Source organism: Delphinapterus leucas, chromosome 20 (genome assembly GCF_059928025.1).
Source record: "Delphinapterus leucas isolate spDelLeu-1000000601 "Yukka" chromosome 20, BTC_Dleu_Yukka2, whole genome shotgun sequence".
In the NCBI taxonomy this organism is placed as follows: domain Eukaryota; kingdom Metazoa; phylum Chordata; class Mammalia; order Artiodactyla; family Monodontidae; genus Delphinapterus; species Delphinapterus leucas.
Genome location: NC_143148.1, coordinates 34557930 through 34577117, shown reverse-complemented (window position 1 = coordinate 34577117; position 19188 = coordinate 34557930). Strand labels below are relative to the sequence as shown.

The window sequence follows — 19188 nt, the reverse complement described above, 5'->3', positions numbered from 1 at the left end:
GCAGAAATGCCACGCCAGCCCTTGACTACCCATCTCCATATTTTTATGCTAGAGAAATACATTTTTTCTTGATTAAGCCGATTATTTTGGGTCTCTGTTATCTGCAGACAACCCCAATTTTAACTGATACACTGGGAATTATTTCAGACTCCTTTTCTACTTCTCCCTGCATTTAATCACCAAACACTTTTGATTCTTACTCCATGATATGTCCCAGATCTGTAACCTTTTCTCCATCATTGCTACTTCTACCTGAATTCAGACAACCAAGAATTTCTTGCCTGGATTATTGTGTCAGCCTTCTTTTGACCTTGTCTCCCTACCTCTTAGGAGTGTCCTTTCCAATCCACCTTTCATACCAGCGACTCAAATTAGCTTTCTAATGAGAAAGTTAATGTATATGTTACAGAGACCCACACCCAGAATGGTGATAATCGTTAATATTATCTGTAATTTTTTATGAAGCAAATATGACGAAGTTGTCTTACTCCCTCCATAAGGGCAAATATCTTCTTGTGCCCTCCTGATCCTGAATTGAAGTCTCCTTGGTGTATTCTTTCAAATTTTTACATACATTTGTGAATGAATGTACCGTATGCTTTTGTGTATTTTAAAATTTTGTCTAAACGGCGCCATATTATACCTATAGTTCTGCGACTTGCTTTTTTACGTTTTTGAGGTCTATACGTGTTGATACCTATAAACTGAGCTCATTCATGTCAGTAGTAACAGCTACCTCTTCGGTCAGGTCCGTCGTCATTAAATGAGGGAAGCGTGTCGAGCGCTGTGAACGGCAATAAACTGTGTTGTCACTGTTTTCCGGGACCACGTGGCGCCGGCGGTGCAGACACTCCTGCAGCGGGACCCAAGGCCTCACGGAAGCCAAGCCGCTCCGCTCCGGCCGCCAGAGTGCGCTGTGACGTGGCTCGGGGCCTGGCGGGAGGCCGCTCTAGCCTCGCCCGAGGAAGTCGCTGTCCTTACCTTCAGCAAGACCCTGCGCCTCCGTGTCCGTGCCCGCTGGCATCTCCGCTCCGTCCTCCACCTACCCACTGCCCTGTCGCCGCCCACCATGGCCCTGCTGCACTCCGGCCGCGTCCTGTCCGGAATCGCCGCCGCCTTCCACCCAGGCGTCGCTGCCGCGGCTTCTGCCAGAGCCAGGTAAGCGGGGGGAAAAGGAGCCAGGGCGACGGGCCTGCGAGCTGCCGACGCCTCAGAACATCTAACCCGCCTTCAAAGCACACGCGTGCACCCTCACACACCAACTTTCTCTGCTACTCCCTCGGCTTCACAGGGGGCTGAGGATTCAGCGTCCACGCCTCACAATGACCCTTCGGGTCCTACCTCCCACCCCTCCCATGCCCCTAGGACTGTCGGAGAGCCTGCCAACGGCGTTCCCCTGGCTTAGGAAGTGTGGCCCTCTACGGCATCCGGACTCCCATTCAAGGTGGAGAGGTCACGACACGCAGATTCGGCGCAGTGCGGGTGGGGGCAAGGGGAGAGCCCCCGGGCTGTGGCGCCGAGCCGGCCTCGCGCGGATTGGCTGCGGCGCCGGGAATACCTCGCGCTAGTTGGCTGCGGCGCCGGGCGGGGATGGGGGATGGGGGGCGTGAGCCCTTGACCCGCTGCTCTGGGGGGTGGCGGGGCTCACCTGTTGGGGTTTCCCTGGGCCGTGGCAGGGCTGGAGGGGCGGCGGCTGGCTCCCGTTTGTGTGCCGGGGGAAGAAAGCTCAAGGGAGGAAGGTTCTCAGGGCCCTGGCTTTCGGGCTTGGCGTTCCTCCCTGCATCCTGTGACCTTGGCGCGCGGCATTCTCCCGCCTGTGTCGCCTCCTGAGTCACCGGTGATCCCCTCCCCCTGGCCCTTTGGCCCTTGGTTGTAAGAGTCGGGGTGTAGTGACTTTTCCCCCCGTTTTATCCCTTAGGAGGTCTGGCTGTAGGGAAGTTGCCTTTCTTCCCCTCCCTCTTGCTCTGCTCTTCGTTTAGTATTTCCTAATCGCAGCCAGGCACTGGACCAGATGCTCATGCTAGATGCAGCGGTGAACAAGCCTGACGGAGGGACCGGTGTCACTCAAAAAATTCCAAATATGTAATTTCAAACTGTGTGATGTGTTGCAGAGAAAAGGTTACAGAGCATTAAACGAGTTAGTAATCCCTTCCTAGTGGAGAGAGCCAAGCCAGGCTATATAATTCACACAAGCCGATTTGGGAGAGTGCCCTTAATGACTGCCTAATCAGGAACCGAGTCTCCAAACCACCCCAATCAGACCTTAAGTCCAAAGAGCAAAGCCTTGACCTCTCATACCTGCCTTGGCCTTTCGTTTGAATGTATGCACGGTGTCTTTAAGGCGGCAGAACAGTTTGTCCTTACCAAAGCCCCACACTCTTGGCAGTACAGTTTTGCCCAGGCTTTCACACTTTCTTCTTTACCTAATTTGGTTCCTTCTTGGCCCACTGTCAAGGTGTGCTCTTTTTTTTTTTTTTCTCCGTACACGGGCCTCTTGTGGAGCGCAGGCTCAGCGGCCATGGCTCACGGGCCCAGCCGCTTCACAGCATGTGGGATCCTCCCGGACCGGGGCACGGACCCGTGTCCCCTGCATCGGCAGGCGGACTCTCAACCACTGCGCCACCAGGGAAGCCCCAAGGTGTGCTCTTTAAGGCAGCCTACCTGGACTAGAATTAGGGAGGGGTTATCGTTTATGCAGCAGATTTGGAGAACAGAAAATAGTGCCTAAAATTATGGGCAAGTGAAAGTCTGTTTCACCATTGTAGTAATCTTAAAATCTTAAATAGTAATCTTAAAATAATCTATTTTATGGATTTGGTTGAGTGGCCTACATCTCTGCTTACAAAGTGCTTGGTGAAATCCCTATGGGTGTTACCTTTTAGTCTCTCTTTCACTTTGACAGCCTAACTTGTTTTTCTTTTGTGTCTTTTCCACATTAGAATGTGAATTCCATGAGAGCAGAGACTGTATCTACTTTGTTCACTGTTATAATATAGTATTTCAGGACGTAGAACAAATTGAGTATTTTAATTTTAAACCTTGATTTTTAAATTAATGCAATGGAAACATATGACATTTTAGCATTGTACCTTAGTTCAAAGTCTAAACGTAGGGGAACCAGAGTGGTTCAAAATGTGTACCAAAAAAGTCTTAAAATATTTGAGCCCCTGCAGTTGAGGAGGTGCTGTTCGGGTTTAACAATGATGCATGATTCAGTGATAGAACCAGATGCCATATCTAACTATGACTGTTAACTGTTCAGACAACAAGGAAGTTAAGAATCTCCACTCCTGCCACGGTGGATATGATCTTTACCTAAAGCCAAATGGTAAAATTGGAAAACATTTAAACAACTAATTGAAGTTTTTTTTGTTTTTATTTTTTTAAAAAAAACAGCTCATCTAATACAATGAAACCTTGGCAGTTGGTATTCTGAAGGACTGAGGATTTATCCTATGACGTACTTAATTTTCATACTTGGGTCATTTAAATGGAACTCTCTAAGTTCAAGTGTTCCTATAGCTGCATTTTTTATACAGAAGGAACTAACCTTTAACCTTTTCTTCCTGACCTGTTCTGTAAAAGCATAGTAACATGAAATCAGACATAGTCACAGGTCAGTGAAGAAAGGAAAATATGCTAATGTATTTTTATTATAAATACCTATTCTTAATTATTTAATTCTCTTTATTTAATTTGTAGTTAAATAACTGAAGGAGTATCATGAGACCCTTTAGAAAGGCAGTGCTCAGTAGTGGTACAATAACCAGTAAGAAGATCGTAATTGTAGTATTGTCTTTGCCGTTTTTTAGCTCTATGATCATGAGCAAGTTAATTAACTTCTCTTCTTATTTTAAAATAAGAATGTGAGGGAAAACATTCTAAAAACTATAAAGCACTAGGTAGACTCCCAGAAAAATTGCAAGGTATTTGAGTTGGAAATGCTTATCTGAATACTTTGTACCTAACATCTTTTGGTTGGCTGGTCAATATTGCTCAATGGCTGAAGCTTTGTGCTTTTGTCCAAAGTACATAGATAGGAATGCTTTGTAGGCCGCAAGTTATCAGTATCAATTTTGTCCCTGGAACACTCTTGGTTTCCTCTAGTACTATCCCTTAAAATCATTAGAGTTCTTACAGTGTGGGCGTAATCTTTACCCTTAGAAGGAATGGAATAATAAAGGGCATAGAGGACTGAAACATCATTACTGATACAGGACTGACTAATCAAATTAAGTATTCCTGCTCCTTTATTTAGATTGTTTCAGATTTAATGTTTTGAAATTTTTTTAGAATTCTTCTTAAAAGATACCACTCTCAATCAGTTCTCTGCTAGAAGACTTAAGGCTATGATTTCTGAGAGAATTTCTCTACTAGATAAACTTTTTAAAGAACTTGACAAATAAGTGCTTTTCACACCCTTTAATAAGAATGGTGCCTTCTCCATGTAGTTTAGGAGCAGCGGCTCTGTCATTGTTGATGGAAGGCCCTGGAAACAACCATATTTTTAAAATTGAAAATTGTTTATTAAAAGTTCTCTGTATGTCATTGGGCATTCAAGGTGTTCCTTGCACTCATCAGTTAATGACAGTGATATAGGTGGGCAGGTGGCTACATGTTTTCAGGGTCTGAATCATGGGTAGGACATAATGAAAGCTTTTGTCAGGCCCAGTTCAGAAGTTGCTTCGAGGTAGTATCTGTTTCTTACTATTGCTTAGGTACTGGGACAACCAAGCAGCCTAGAACACTGAAAAAAGAATGAGAAGGATTTTGAGTCCTGGCAGTAGTGCTAGTGAAGAGGAAGAATGATAACATCTCCGAGACTCCAGAGAAAACTAAATAGTAATAATTGAAAAGCAGGAAAGACCTGCATTTGGTCATAAAGTTATGACTTATGCTCCTTGAATTTTTTACATACTTGGCCTCACCAGTCTTCATACTAGGGGCAAGGTGGTTATAAATAAAAGTGTAGTAGTAATAATTTAGTAACAGTGATACCAGCTAACATCAAGCACTGTGTATCAGGCTCTGTTTTTGACTGTTTTATATTTAATAGCTCCTTTCATCCTTGTAACAACCCTGAGAGATAGGTACTGTTGTGCCCCCATTTTACAGGTAAGAAAAATTGAGACTTAGAGAAGTTAATTGATTCGCCTGTGCTCACACAGCTGGTAGGTGGCTGAGCATTTGAATCCATGCAGTTTGCCCTACTGACATTGCACAGGGCAAGCTATTAAAAGAAGTAAAAGCCTGGGACATCTGAAAATGGAATAATCCACCCTTTGTTAAGAGAGAATTAGCTGTACATACCAATTACAGCTACTGAGACAGACAATTTTCAACTTGTCAGGAGAGCTTAAAGTTATTTTTTAATTCTCATTTTTTATACATTTTTAAAATATTTATTTATTTATTTAATTTGTCTGTGCCGGGTCTTAGTTGCGGCACACGGGATCTTCGTTGCTGCATGCTCATTGCTGCGCGCGGGATCTTTAGCTGTGGCATGCGAACTCTTAGTTGCAGTATGTGGGATCTAGTTCCCTGACCAGGGATCAGACCCGGGCCCCCTGCGTTGCGGGTGTGGAGTCGTAGCCACTGGACCACGAGGGAAGTCCCTATTTTTTATACATTTTTTAAAGGTTACTTTCCATTTACAGTTATTACAAAATATTGGCTGTATTCCCTGTGTTGTTCGATACATGCTTGAGCCTATCTCACACCCAATAGTTTATACCCGCCACTCCCCACCCCTATATCACCCCTCCCCCATCCCCACTGGTAACCACTGGTTTGTTCCCCGTATCTGTGGGTCTGCTTCTTTATTCATTAGCTTGTTGTATATTTTAGATTCCACATATAAGTAATATCATACAATATTTGTCTTTCTCTCTGACTTAATTTCACTTAGCATAATGCCCTCCAAGTCTATCCGTATTGCTGCAAATGGCAAGATTTCGTTTAAAGGATATTTTTTTAATGTAAAATCATGACTCATACAAATATAAAATAATGAATATTGTTAAGCATTTTAACTCAATAAGTAATGAGGAAATCAGTAAGATGTTACAACCAGTTCTAAATACCTGGCAATTCTCTGTCATCCTCTCCACCTCTACTCCCCCCATCCTGGTTCAAGCCCTCATCTTTCTCTCTCTCGCTGGGTGCTGAACCAGATTTTTCAGTGATCCTTCTGCGTTTCCCCTCCTTCTCTGCATTCAGTACCCCACTTTGTGACCAGATGAGCTCTAAAAATGCAAGTCTCCTCGTGTCACTGTTCTTACCTGATCACCATCCCCCCTCCAAAAAAAACCTTAAATGATTCTGTTTATTTTCACTACCAAAGTAGAGCCCAGGAACCTGTATTTTAATAAGCTTTCCAAATGATGCCCTTAACAAGTTTGGGAACAGGATAAAATGCAATCCCTTTGGTTGGATGTCACAGAACACCCTTACATTGGTCCTTGCTTACTTCTCTAGTCTCATCTTTTACCACTCACAGCTTCTCACTGCCAAATTACTTGAAATATCCTTTGCCTGGGAATCCAGGTCAGGTTTGGACTGCTTTGAAAGTGTACACATGCACCCTGTCCTCCCCAGGATGATTCGGGTGCCCCTACCTTTTGCTTCTCACAGCATTTGTGTTAATATTATTGGCCTCCACTCTTCTGCAAGGTGCTTTGAAGTCTTATGCATTGTTGGATTATTGGTGTCTATTGCTATATCATGTGCATGGTAGACAGGCAAACATTTGTTGAAATGGATTTTTGGCCGATCCAAGACGTCTTTGGCCATGGAAATCTAGTTGCTGTGACTGATGCCTTATATTTCCCATTTCAGCTCCTGGTGGGCTCATGTGGAGATGGGGCCCCCAGATCCCATCCTGGGAGTCACAGAAGCCTTTAAGAGAGACACCAACAGCAAAAAGATGAATCTGGGAGTTGGTGCCTACCGGGATGATAACGGAAAGCCTTACGTGCTCCCCAGTGTCCGGAAGGTAAGCTTGCCAGACATCTGTTTGATGGGGATGAATAACTGAAGGGCACTCCTGAAGAGAGACAGAAAGACTCCTGGACTGGGAGTCAGGAGACCTGGGTTCTAGTTCTGATACTGCTTGAATCACATAGGTTGTCTGGGCTGTAGTCTCCTTGGCTATAAAAGTGAGAGGTTGGAACTATATGGTCTTTTCCAAGATTGAACTTCTATGATTATCTGTAAAACAGGCAGAGTGTCATGTTTTATCCTGAGGATGCACAAAAGGACCAAGCATTTAAACATTGTCTCTTGGTGATAGGAATAGCCCTTTGTGGATGAGGGTTACCATTGTTATTTTCCATTTCTCTCATTTTGATTGCCTTAATAAAACCCTCCTACCCAGGCGTGTTCTGTCCTTTCTTCCTATTGAACTATAGAATAATTTTCTTTATTTTGTCGTATTTTTATTAGTAGTCTTTCTATTGGTTATCACAACTCTAAATAACGTAACTAATTTCCTTAGAACAGTTTTTTGTTTTGTTTTGTTTTGTTTTGGCTGCGTTGGGTCTTAATTTCTTTGCGTGTGGGCTTTTCTTTAGTTGCAGCAAGCGGGGGCTACTCTTTGTTGCAGTGCATGAGCTTCTCATTGCAGTGGCTTCTCTTGTTGCGGAGCTCAGGCTCTAGGGTGCATGGGCTCAGCAGCTGTGGCTCGCGGGCTCTAGAGCACAGGCTCAGTAGTTGTGGCGCACGGGCTTAGTTGCACATCCTGCAGCATGTGGGATCTTCCAGGACCAGGGCTCGAATCTGTGTCTCCTGCACTGGCAGGCGGACTCTTAACCACTGCGCCACCAGGGAAGTCCCAGAACAATTTTTTAAAAGAAAGTATGTGTTTCCTTTCCATCTGCACCTCCTCTGATGAAATATGTGCTGCTTTGTCACTTCCAAACATGGGGTAGTGACGTGTTGTTCCTACATATAGCAGAACTAGGCATCCTGAATGGAAGTTACAGAAGCATACTTTGGGGTGGGAATAAAGAACCCTGTGATCATCTGAGCTGCAGTAGGCTGGCTCAGGCCCTCTTGAGCCACTGTAGTAACAGAGCATGGGCTGAATGAACCACTGAAAGAAGAAATTTCTGAGTGTATGGGAGTGTGGATTAGGTGTCCTCTCTCCAATTCTCTGAGTAGAAAAAAGGACTCAAGAAATGGTTGTGATGAGAAGACTCACAAAAAACTGCTGGCTACTGGGTCTCAGGTCATGCAGGGATTGCTTTTCTCAGTAAATCAGTTTAAAGTATTCAGCATGTGTTAGCTATTGATACAAGCTGAAACACCACCACACACTTTTGTACATTACCTCTTAACTCTTCACCTCAGTCGTATGAGGTGTAGAAACAGCTGTTCCCCCATTCAACAGGTGAGCAAACTGAGGTTCAGGGAGGTTAATAAATCACCCAGGGTCACACAGCTAGTAAGGGACAGCCAGGCCTCTGACTCCAAAGCATGAAGATATGTGACTATTACTATTAACCTTTTGAAGTTCTTAGACTGGTATATACCTTGAAATACTTCTTTATGTATTTGTTTTGGTTTTATCATCTTATATCTATTTTAAGTGTTGCTCTTAAACCTTGTTCTTGTGCATCCCAAGAATGCCATTTTTTTAAAACCAAGAGACACCATATACCTACCCATTCACATAAAACCTAACTTAATGGGCTTCCCTCGTGGCACAGTGGTTGAGAATCTGCCTGCCAGTACAGGGGACACAGGTTCAAGCCCTGGTCCGGGAAGATCCCACATGCCACAGAGCGACTAAGCCCGTGCACCACAACTACTGAGCCTGCGCTCCCTGCTCTCCGCAACTAGAGAAAGCCCGCGCATAGCAATGAAGACCCAGTGCAGCCAAAAATAAATAAATAAAAATTTTTAAAAAGCCTAACTTCTAAAAATAAAGTAAAATATGATAAAAATTTAATATTCCTGTTCCGTAATATTATATTCTACTTACCCTTCTTCTTGAACAATATCTCCAAATTTTTTTAAAAGGCTTTACTTCCAAAATTTAACTTATAAAACATTAGATATTATTCATGGTAATTCCAGGTAAGGAGAAGAAACTAAATGGATGCATTTTCTTTTGTATAGGCAGAGGCCCAGATTGCTGCAAGAAGTTTGGACAAAGAGTACCTGCCCATTGGGGGACTGGCTGAATTTTGTAAGGCATCTGCAGAACTAGCCCTGGGTGAGAGCAACGAAGTGTTGAAAAGTGGCCGGGTAAGGAGAACAGACTCTGGCATCATACGGGTCTCTTTTTAAATTTAGCAGTTTAAACAAATATGAAATAATTTAAATAAGAAAAGATACACCACTTTGTGTGTGATGATTGTTTTGAGGTAGCCGCACGATGACTAATATCTCTTCTTTAGGTAGTAAATTGCCACTAATTCAATAAAAGATTTCATATAATACCAATTCCAAAAATGTAGTAGTAATCCTAAAAATGTAGTGATTTGACTTAAGATTTGACAGTTTTTGCTGTTAGTCTCTGTGTGTGCTTATGTTCATTTTACACTGAATGGCTTTGAGGAATGCCAAACTATGTCAAGTTTTAAGGCCTATAATTAGGCCCCACCCTCATGTCCCAAGCTGCCAGCTTAGGTAGAGGAAACAGGCAGAAAACAAGCCACGGGGTGACTGTCAGGGCCAGGACAAGCCTGGCAGTCCTCTGCCACCCACTTCACAGCCAGCTTGGATGTTGAGAGAGCAGACCATGCTCCCTCCGTGCTGTCTCCCTCCTCTCAGAGGGCAGAGAGCATCACTGCAGCCAAGAGGTGAAGCACAAGTGGTTTCTAGGTGTCTCCTCCCTCCAGCTCCCTGGGGGCCCTCTTACTGTGGAAGAAAGAGGTCCCTAAAGGTCACTGAACATAAGCTTTTTACAAACAGATTCTTGTATGCACCCACAGAGTAAACACAGGCCCAGCACTTGTAGTAGAAGACTCACATCATGCAGGTGGGATGCAGCCAGCCAGCCTGACATGTGGTCTCATGTGCATTATAGTTTCCTTGCTTTTGAAACAAATGTGTTTTTTTAATAGATTTGTGTGTTTAAATATTTATTTTTCTGGGTAAACCTCGACCCCAGGGTAATGTAGTAATGATCCTAAGTCATGGACAAAATATAGTTTGATTGCTATCCATATAATCAACCACCTGTTAACCTCTCATTAAAACGTCTGTATTTTTCTGTAATTTTTGCTTAGTCTGTGTATCATCTAGCGAATTGTAACCTAAGTGTAAGACTGGCCTATCTTAAAATCACATCAGCTTCTCTTTTATAAATTGCTATGCCTTTCTGATTCTTATTATCAGATTTACAGTTAGGTTTTTATTTCTAACATGCCAAAGTTTGCACAGGCAAACTTTGTTTACTAAAGAGTTTGTTAGTAGGGTTCCCCCCTGCCATTTAATCCATTGCCTCCCAGTCTAGAAAGTAGATTTATGTTTTGTAGAGCCTTGTACTTCTATGGTGCCTAAAAACAAAAACAAAAACAAAAAAACCCTACTGTAGTTTCTTACTCATCTCCTAAAGTTGACCAATTTGAAGATTTGCCTCATGCCATCTCCCTGTTACCCAAAAAGTATTTTCAGATTATGAAAACTCATAGAATATTACTCATGTAATAATGTTATTCTAATATACTTGTTGACTTTTTTTTTTTTTTTTTTTTTTGTGGTACGCGGGCCTCTCACTGTTGTGGCCTCTCCCGTTGCGGAGCACAGGCTCCGGACGCGCACCTCAGCGGCCATGGCTCACAGGCCCAGCCGCTCCGCGGCATGTGGGATCTTCCCGGACCGGGGCACGAACCCATGTCCCCGGCAGGCAGACTCCCAACCACTGCGCCACCAGGGAAGCCCACTTGTTGACTTTTTAAGATGACTTGCTTTTTGATGTTCAGAGAGTCATTCAATTTCATACAAGTCTAGAATAATATTTTAATGTAGTGACTGTTCATCGTGTCTTTTTTTCTCTGTATAAATCACTCATTTTCATATCTCGTGGGGGGCTGTGTCCTGAAAGTTTCTCATATAACACAGTATGATACTAACAACTTTCAGGGCAGGCCATAAGGAATTAGCTTCCACATCAGCACAGGTGTTAGAAACTGAATAGCCAACTCTTTTGAGAACCTGTAAGGAGAGTTGCTCTCTCTTAGAAAATGGAATGAAACAGTAGTACTGTTCTCTTGTTTCTAAATATTCATTTGGAAGGGTGTCTTCATCTTCTGAAGAAAGAAGGGTACTGACCATACGGTGCCTCCCTGTGGGCTTGAGCTTAGGTTTGTTAAGTCGTGGGCCCGTAGAGAGAGTGCTGCACCTCACTGACCAGGGGTGTCTCTCCTTCAGTATATCACCGTGCAGACCATTTCTGGAACCGGGGCCTTAAGGATTGGAGCCAATTTTCTGGTGAGTCTGGAAACTCCTTCTGTAAGACAGTCTGTAAGCTGAGGATGATGGGGTTCCCTTTTGCATATGTGTTTGACTTCTGACGCAGAAGTAGATTTCCTCTTTCCACAAAGCTGGAAGATTTCCGGTTCTCTAATAAATGGAGTTGGGAGGAGAGGGGGGAATGGAAGTACTTAGAAGAAATTATAAGGAAGAGATAATTATAATAATAAGTACAATTTATTGAGCACCTACTGTAACTAGGAGCTTTTATATCTTGTTTAATCTTTCTGAGGGAGATTTAGTTAATGCCATTTTACAGAGGAAGAAAGTGAGGCCCAGACAGGTCCTTGGCTACATAGCCAGTGTAATTGTTGCAGCCTGATTCCAACCCAGGCAGTCTCGCTGCTGAGTCATCACTGCCTCTCAACCTTAGAGAGAAGCCAACTTTCAGTAGAGAAAAATGTCTTCTCAGTTAAATATATCAACTTTTTTGTTGTTGTTTTTGCCTCTCCTTTCTTCATTTTTCCATTCCCTTTCATTCCATCTTTTAGCAAAGATTTTTTAAGTTCAGCCGAGATGTCTTTCTGCCCAAACCATCCTGGGGAAATCATACGCCCATCTTCAGGGACGCTGGCATGCAGCTACATAGTTATCGATACTACGACCCCAAGACGTGTGGCTTTGACTTCACAGGCGCTATTGAGGACATTTCAGTAAGTGTGGCTTTCAGGGCAGGATGGGGAAGGAACAAGGAATAAACCTCCCTGTGGAGATTTGATGTCTCCCACTTAGGTCTCAATATCCAACTTAAAACACTGGGATGAGGGACTTCCCTGGTGGTGGTCCAGTGGTTAAGACTCCATGCTTCCACTGCAGGGGACACGGGTTCAATCCCTGGTCGGGGAACTATGATCCTGCATGCTGCACGGAGCGGCCAAAAAAAAACCCAAAAATACCAGGATGAGCTAATTCCCAGACCTCATGTTATTTTTGTTACTTATCAAATAATGGTGACCCTATGGCATTTCAGGTAAATGATCTCCTTTAAAGCTGCAAAGTAATCTCTTGGTTGTTGTTCTCTTTAGAAAATACCAGCACAGAGTGTTATTCTCCTGCACGCCTGTGCCCACAACCCCACGGGAGTGGACCCTCGTCCTGAACAGTGGAAGGAAATGGCTGCAGTGATGAAGGTGAGGCAGGTGAACTGACCGGTGACTGTTCTGTGTTTAGTAACTAGCCTTGGATGCTTCACCTGGCGAAGTCTTAACAGTGAGAATTAACCTCGAGGCTCCACGCATTGTGTAGTTGCCAGGAAAGAACTCCTTGTTTGCATAATTAGCAGTTCTGTAATTGATGATACATGAGCAGTTTGACAATAATTTTTGCTCCTCAGCCAAGATGTATAGAATTCTGATAAAACTTGTCGCTGGCTAGTCTGCACAGTCGGTATCCCCTGGCCCCAGGATATCTGCTGTTGGTGCCTACACTTGCCCTGGTCAGTGGCTCCTTGTTCATCCTTTTATCCTCTTTTTCACATCCCCTCCTGTCTTTTCCACTCTCCTTGGCATTGCTGTTAATTATTCACAGTGATTCTTATTCTTCTGTGAGAGAAGGCACTAGTCAAAATTCCCAAGGAGGAAGATATTCCTGTTGGCTCGTGTCCCCATTCTCATTCCTTTCGGTTTCCCTTTCTTTATGTTCTGTCAAACCTAAGCTGCGAACAGAGTGGGACAGAGAAACAGCATTCAGAGAGCACTTTCAAAATGAGATGGTTATAGTGAGGCTGTCCCCTGAACCCTGGGAATAAGATGGCCTGCCAGAGTCTCATTAGCCCCAGGAAAGGCTGAGGCTCGTCCTGTGTTGGCTGGACCAAAATAACTACCCAGTCCACTGTGGGCCTTAGAAGAGCTTCCTGTTTGGACTTCCCTGGTGGTGCACTGGTTAAGACTCCATGCTTCCAATACAGGGGGCGTGGGTTCGATCCCTGGTCAGGGAACTAAGATCACACATGCCATGCTTCCTGTTTGACCAGACAGCATTCTGTCCAGGTTGGATTAAGATTATCTTTTCTTAATGTCTTCTTGAAGGCCCATATCCACCAAAGTATTGAACAAAAAACTATATATGTTGATATATTAACTCAAGGAAAATTAAACATCTCCAAACTGCCACCTGGGGAGAAAACTGTTGACTTTGTCTGAGTGAAGCAGGCATGGTCCCAATAAGCACAGGTAACCATCTGGGGCATCTTGAGAAGAACTGCCTAAAGCTTTGGTCATCTTTTCTTTCCTTTCCAGAAAAACAATCTTTTTGCATTCTTTGACATGGCCTACCAAGGGTTTGCCAGTGGCGATGGTAACAAGGATGCTTGGGCTGTGCGCCATTTCATCGAACAGGGCATTAATGTCTGTCTCTGCCAGTCCTATGCCAAGAACATGGGCTTATACGGTAAGCTAAAGGACCTAGGGTGATATGTGTTCTGTTGAGACTGAAGAAGTGGTGGGAGAGGGTGCCACAAAGGTGTAGAGTCTTGGAAGGGGTGGGGTGTGCGTGTGCGTGTGTTGTCCGTGTCCCTCTTACCCAGAGAGGAAAGACGGGTAAAGTGGGTTTTACTGCTCTAAGCCATATCTTATTCAGTGTCCCTGAATTCCTCCAGCAAGGAAACCTATCACGGCTTCTCTAAACAAAAAGCGACTGCTCTGTGAGCCAGGAAGATAGATACAATGAAGAGAGACCTGTGACCACTCTGTAGTACTCCAACTTTCTGTTGTAGATTCACCATGCTGGTTGCTGAAAACTTCTTATTTATAACAAAGCGTTATTTTGTGCTTCTCATGGAAACAGATAACACATAGCGAATGGAATCATGACTGCCTTTAGTATTTTATATAGGAGAACCATAAGACAAGATCCATTTATTCTTTTCAGGTGAGCGTGTTGGAGCCTTCACTGTGGTCTGCAAAGATGCTGATGAAGCCAGGAGGGTAGAATCACAGTTGAAGATCCTGATCCGTCCCATGTATTCCAACCCTCCTCTCAATGGTGCCCGGATTGCCTCCACCATTCTGACCAGCCCGGATTTGCGGAAACAATGGTAAAGGCGCTTTGCCATTCCCCAGCCGTCTCCCTTCCCACCACTGATCCTTCAGAGCTCCTTTATACTTGGCTTATAGGGACATGCAGTGTCACTCAGCTTCCATATGTGGAAGGGGAGGAAGGAGAGAGGAGTGTACATTTTGTCAGCACTTTCAAACAAATAAGTTGGTTGTTCCCTGTAAGAGAAAACATTGGTCTAGATTAGGGGTTGGCACACTATGTTCTGCAGGTCAAATCTAGGCTGCCCCCATTTCTTGATGAATTGTGTATGGATGCTTTCATGTCACAACAGCAGAGTTCAGCAGTTGTGACAGAGTCTGCAGCTCACAAAACCTAACATATGTACGATTTAGCCTTTTAGAGAAAGCTTGCCAACCCCTGCTATGTATAATTCGGAGTCATGGAAGGTGTGATTTGTTACATAAGAGTTTATCCTGTGTAGCTGATTAACCGAGGGTGTAGACCCCTAAGCAGCTAATTGGATAGAAAAGCTAAGTCTGTGAGAAACTTCTTCCACAGCTCACCTGGTCATCATGGAACAACTGTTTTTTCTACCTTAGATTAATCCTCTGAACATTGAAGTAAATAGAGTCTGGTTCAGGATATTTCTTTTCAGTACAACAGATCTATGCAAGGCTTACCAAAAAATCAACTACTTTTTAAATTAGATCTGTTATAAAATTAATGTGTGAGTACATTTCAGAAAGTTTGGGCAAGTCACTATAAGCCAGATTTTTTTTCTTTGCCTGTCATTATTCATAGTTGTAACATGAATAGTATGTCCATGTATCATATGTATGTGTAAATGTGTTATATATGTGTGTGTAGGGTTGGTTTTGTTTTTGTCACTAAGAATTATTCTAAGCTTTTTTTCTTAATATTTTTAAGTGGTTTTTAAAAATATTTCCATGGTCCTTAATGGTTATCAAGATGTTTATTTTTTTAATGTGTTCATTTCAATACTTATTTGAAGTCTGTAGTGTACAGAGATGACAGAGATACTGTGCTAGGTGACTAAGATATCTCTTCCCTTGGGGAGTTTATAATCTAGTGAGAGAGATACACGTATAGCATCGCTACAAGACAGATGGAATAAATGCTGAGTAAAGGAAGAACTATTGATTAGTGGGGAATGCGGGAGGAAGTGATCAGACAGCAGCATTTGAGCTCTGCCTTGAAGAGAAAAGGCAGAGGAAAGGAAAGGAAAGGAAGGAAGGGGAAAGATGTGCGTGAGGATCAGCACAGGCACGTGATGTGCATCGTGCAGGGTGTGCTTCAAACCAAGTGGGTTTTGTAGCAGAAACACTGAGTGTAAGGAGGGTGGAGAAGGCAGCAAAGCTGGGAAGGTGGGAGCAGGTCGTGTAGCACCTTGATATTGTGAGAAGTCAGAACTTCATTCTGTGGACAACAAGGAGCATGGGGTCAGGAGGGGGCGGGGGGGGCAGTGGTTGCTAAGGTGGCCCTGTATCTAGCCATGGTCATGTACTCAGTGCCTTTAGGGCCCAGGCCTCAAAGTGAATGAAGCTGGATGGATAGGACTACAGGAAATTTAAAATCATATGCCATCCTTAGTGGGGCTGGGGGCTCCAGCCGGTAATCACAAGGCTGCTGCAGTGTTGCCAGCTTCTTGTTTTTCAAGAGAGGCTACAAATCCACGTCTTTATGTGCATGTACCAAATCTAAGAATGTTTAACTGGGTCAAATAAGACATGATGAAGACTCTTATTTGGCCTTTCATTGGCAGTATGTAACCTCTGTTCTACCTCTGCATGACATCATGGTGGAGAGATGGTTTGAAAAGTGAACACGTAAGAACAATGAGATAAATTATTTACAGTCATCTAGTTAGTGAGAGCCAACAAGAATTTCCCATAGCTCCATAGGAACAGAATGAATGAAAGGGTAGATTCTGAGGAAGGGGAAGACTGTGTCCTGAATCCAGCAAGCATGCACAGTCAGAGGACTGCCTTCTGTGCTCCCCCAGATAGAATTCACCCTCTCTTCTCAGGGCCTCTCTTAACACAGCACAGTTCTGTCTATTCTTATCCCACCTTGTTCCATGGTCAGTTGTTTGCAGGTTTGCTCCCAGCCACAATGGTAAGCTTTTAAAGGGAGGGGCCGGGTCTCAGTCCTCCCTTTCTCCTCAGCACCTAGCACATGGCTGGGCACATGGTAGGTTCACAGCACACTGTCTTTAATTGTGAAGGCAGCAATGTTTCTTCCATCCATGTTAAAGAATAAGGTTATATTTTACTGTTTAATTTGCAGCTTTTGCCCCTTGAGTAAGGGATGGAGAGCCTTAGTCCTCCTATGTTTTAGAGTGATTTAGTCATTCATTTTTCTTTTTTTTTAAATTGAACATCTAATTGGCTTTATTAAATAATTCATGAATTGGGCAGTATCCATCTAGTAAATAGAAAGGCACTCCGCATTCATTTTTCTTAATAACTCAATTATGTCAGCTATTTTAGTTGCCTGATCAAAATGGTGTTCTGATAGAAAGCAGGATGCTGTAAAATAGCTTTCTTCCGAGACCAGTGACAGCACAGGACTCGGTCAAAAACAGAGAATTGAGGCACGCTAGAGCAGTACTCAAGGGAGGTAAAAATGCCGGGAACTGGCTTATCTGTTAGCGCTTGGCCAGAATTGAGCTCCATCTTGGGGGTTTTTTCCAGGTTACAAGAAGTAAAGGGCATGGCCGACCGCATCATTAGCATGCGGACTCAGCTGGTCTCCAACCTCAAGAAGGAGGGCTCCTCCCACAACTGGCAGCACATCGTTGACCAGATTGGCATGTTTTGTTTCACAGGCCTAAAGCCTGAACAGGTGAGTGGACTCCGATTTCTCCGCAGCAGACCAGTTGGTCAGTCCTTGCAAACCAAAATTCCTCAGGTCACCTACCCATTTAGGATTACTCTAAAAACAGTCATTTTGAAGCTTCATTCATAGGTAAAAGAAATATGAAGCTTTCATTTCGTTTTATTCTTTGTTGGTCGTTTACCTGTCTGTATCCTCTATGAGGTTGCAAACTTCTGAAAAACAGAGCTTGTTTTGATCATTTTTATAAACACTGCTGTTTCTCAGAAAGATTCCAGAACAAGCAGGAGCCTGAATATTGATAGGAAGAGTAGCTGTTCCATAGCTGGATTCTGGATCAATTTTTCTACAAAGGCTGAATATATATATATAAGATTTTTTTCACCTGGTCACACTTCAGAATTCAACATCCTACTTTAAAATAGCTTTTTATTCTTCTTTCATTCTAAGCTAGCATACCAAATTCTGGGAATAGGGTTTAAGTGAGAAAACAGACCTTCTGTTATTTTCCTGTCCTAACTGTTGGCTAATTGTGCCATGCCAGGGCTGGGGAGACCCCCCTGACCAGGAAGCGCCCACACACTCTTCTCTCTGCAGGTGGAGCGGCTGACCAAGGAGTTCTCCATCTACATGACAAAGGATGGCCGTATCTCTGTGGCAGGGGTCACCTCGGGCAACGTGGGCTACCTTGCTCATGCCATTCACCAGGTCACCAAGTAATTCCCCTGGTCAGAGGGAACAGAGACAACCTTCCTGTCTTCAGCCTCTGCTATTGTGAGATTCACATGGAGGAAGAGGGAGAGTGGATGGTGGTGAGCGGATCATTTTTTTCAACCACAGTACTTTAAAACTCAGCGATTGAATGTGTTTCTCAGAAAAGAATGTGCAGTGAAATAGGGCAGAGGCACCTGTGGCTGGTGTTGGGAACTTTGTGGCTGTAAACCAAACTCTCACTCATCCTTTTATCTCCAGTTTTTCCAACAGAGTTTACATGTACAAGAAAGATATAAGCCCAAAAAATACCTGTCAATCACACCATTGCAATATTTCAGAAGCTTTAACAGAAGCACCTTTTGGTGTTGCGGGTTCCTCTGTAAAACCAGCGTGAAAATAGCACCTGTTAGAGGCTTTGTGAAAAGACCTAGTTCTAACATTAACAGTCAGCCTCATGTTTGTCCTCCCATGATTGAGCAAACTTATCAACAAACCGTATGACAGAAATCATGTTTTACAGCGAGTCTGCTACTGCTGCAGCAAAGAAAAGATGCAATTTCCCGTCTTATTTAAGAAAAAAAGAAAGAAGGCTCTCCTTTTTAGTACTTGCAGGCATTTTAATGTTCCTCTTCTCCTTACTCACTGCTGTTCTTTTCCTTAGGCACAAAGATCTATAACTAGCCTAGATTTTCATCCTGTTCTACTCCTTGATTGACCATCAGTCCCATCCCATAGGATTTACTTATTTGAAGAATGAAGAACATTATTTACTGCTCATCCCATACCCTCGCTTTTCTTGGCAAAGAATAGCGAAGAGTAGGTAACTGCACTTTATTTCAGCATCCCCTTCAATGACTGTTATCTCCTGTAGGGATGTTGCCTCTGCCCAGTTGGACCTCGTAGCTTTGTTCAGTATGGTTGTGCAGTCACTCATTTCATATCATGAGTCAGGCAATGCAGGGTAGAATCGGGAAAGAGGATGTTCTGGGCTTTGATTTTAACTTTTGTGTGCTGCCAGCTGGGCTCAGACTTCACCCTTTGGAAGGATAACCACCATTTGCTCTAATCATGTAGACTTGTTGCAGCCTGGTCTCTCTGTTACAATAAAGTTACTGTAGACCCAACCGCCACTTACCATGT

The 19188-nt window shown here is 43.6% G+C and overlaps 1 protein-coding gene across 1 annotated transcript; it reads left to right on the top strand.

Annotated features, from left to right (window-relative positions):
• Positions 1 to 939: 939 nt before the first annotated feature.
• On the top strand, positions 940 to 19172 carry GOT2 (glutamic-oxaloacetic transaminase 2). The gene is made up of 10 exons (XM_022555992.2): positions 940 to 1158; positions 6838 to 6994; positions 9121 to 9249; positions 11380 to 11439; positions 11973 to 12134; positions 12507 to 12611; positions 13719 to 13869; positions 14350 to 14515; positions 17193 to 17343; positions 17932 to 19172. The coding sequence occupies exons 1-10, from the start codon at positions 1070 to 1072 to the stop codon at positions 18052 to 18054; spliced, it is 1293 nt and encodes a 430-aa protein (XP_022411700.1). The 5' UTR covers positions 940 to 1069; the 3' UTR covers positions 18055 to 19172.
• The last annotated feature ends 16 nt before the right edge of the window (positions 19173 to 19188 follow it).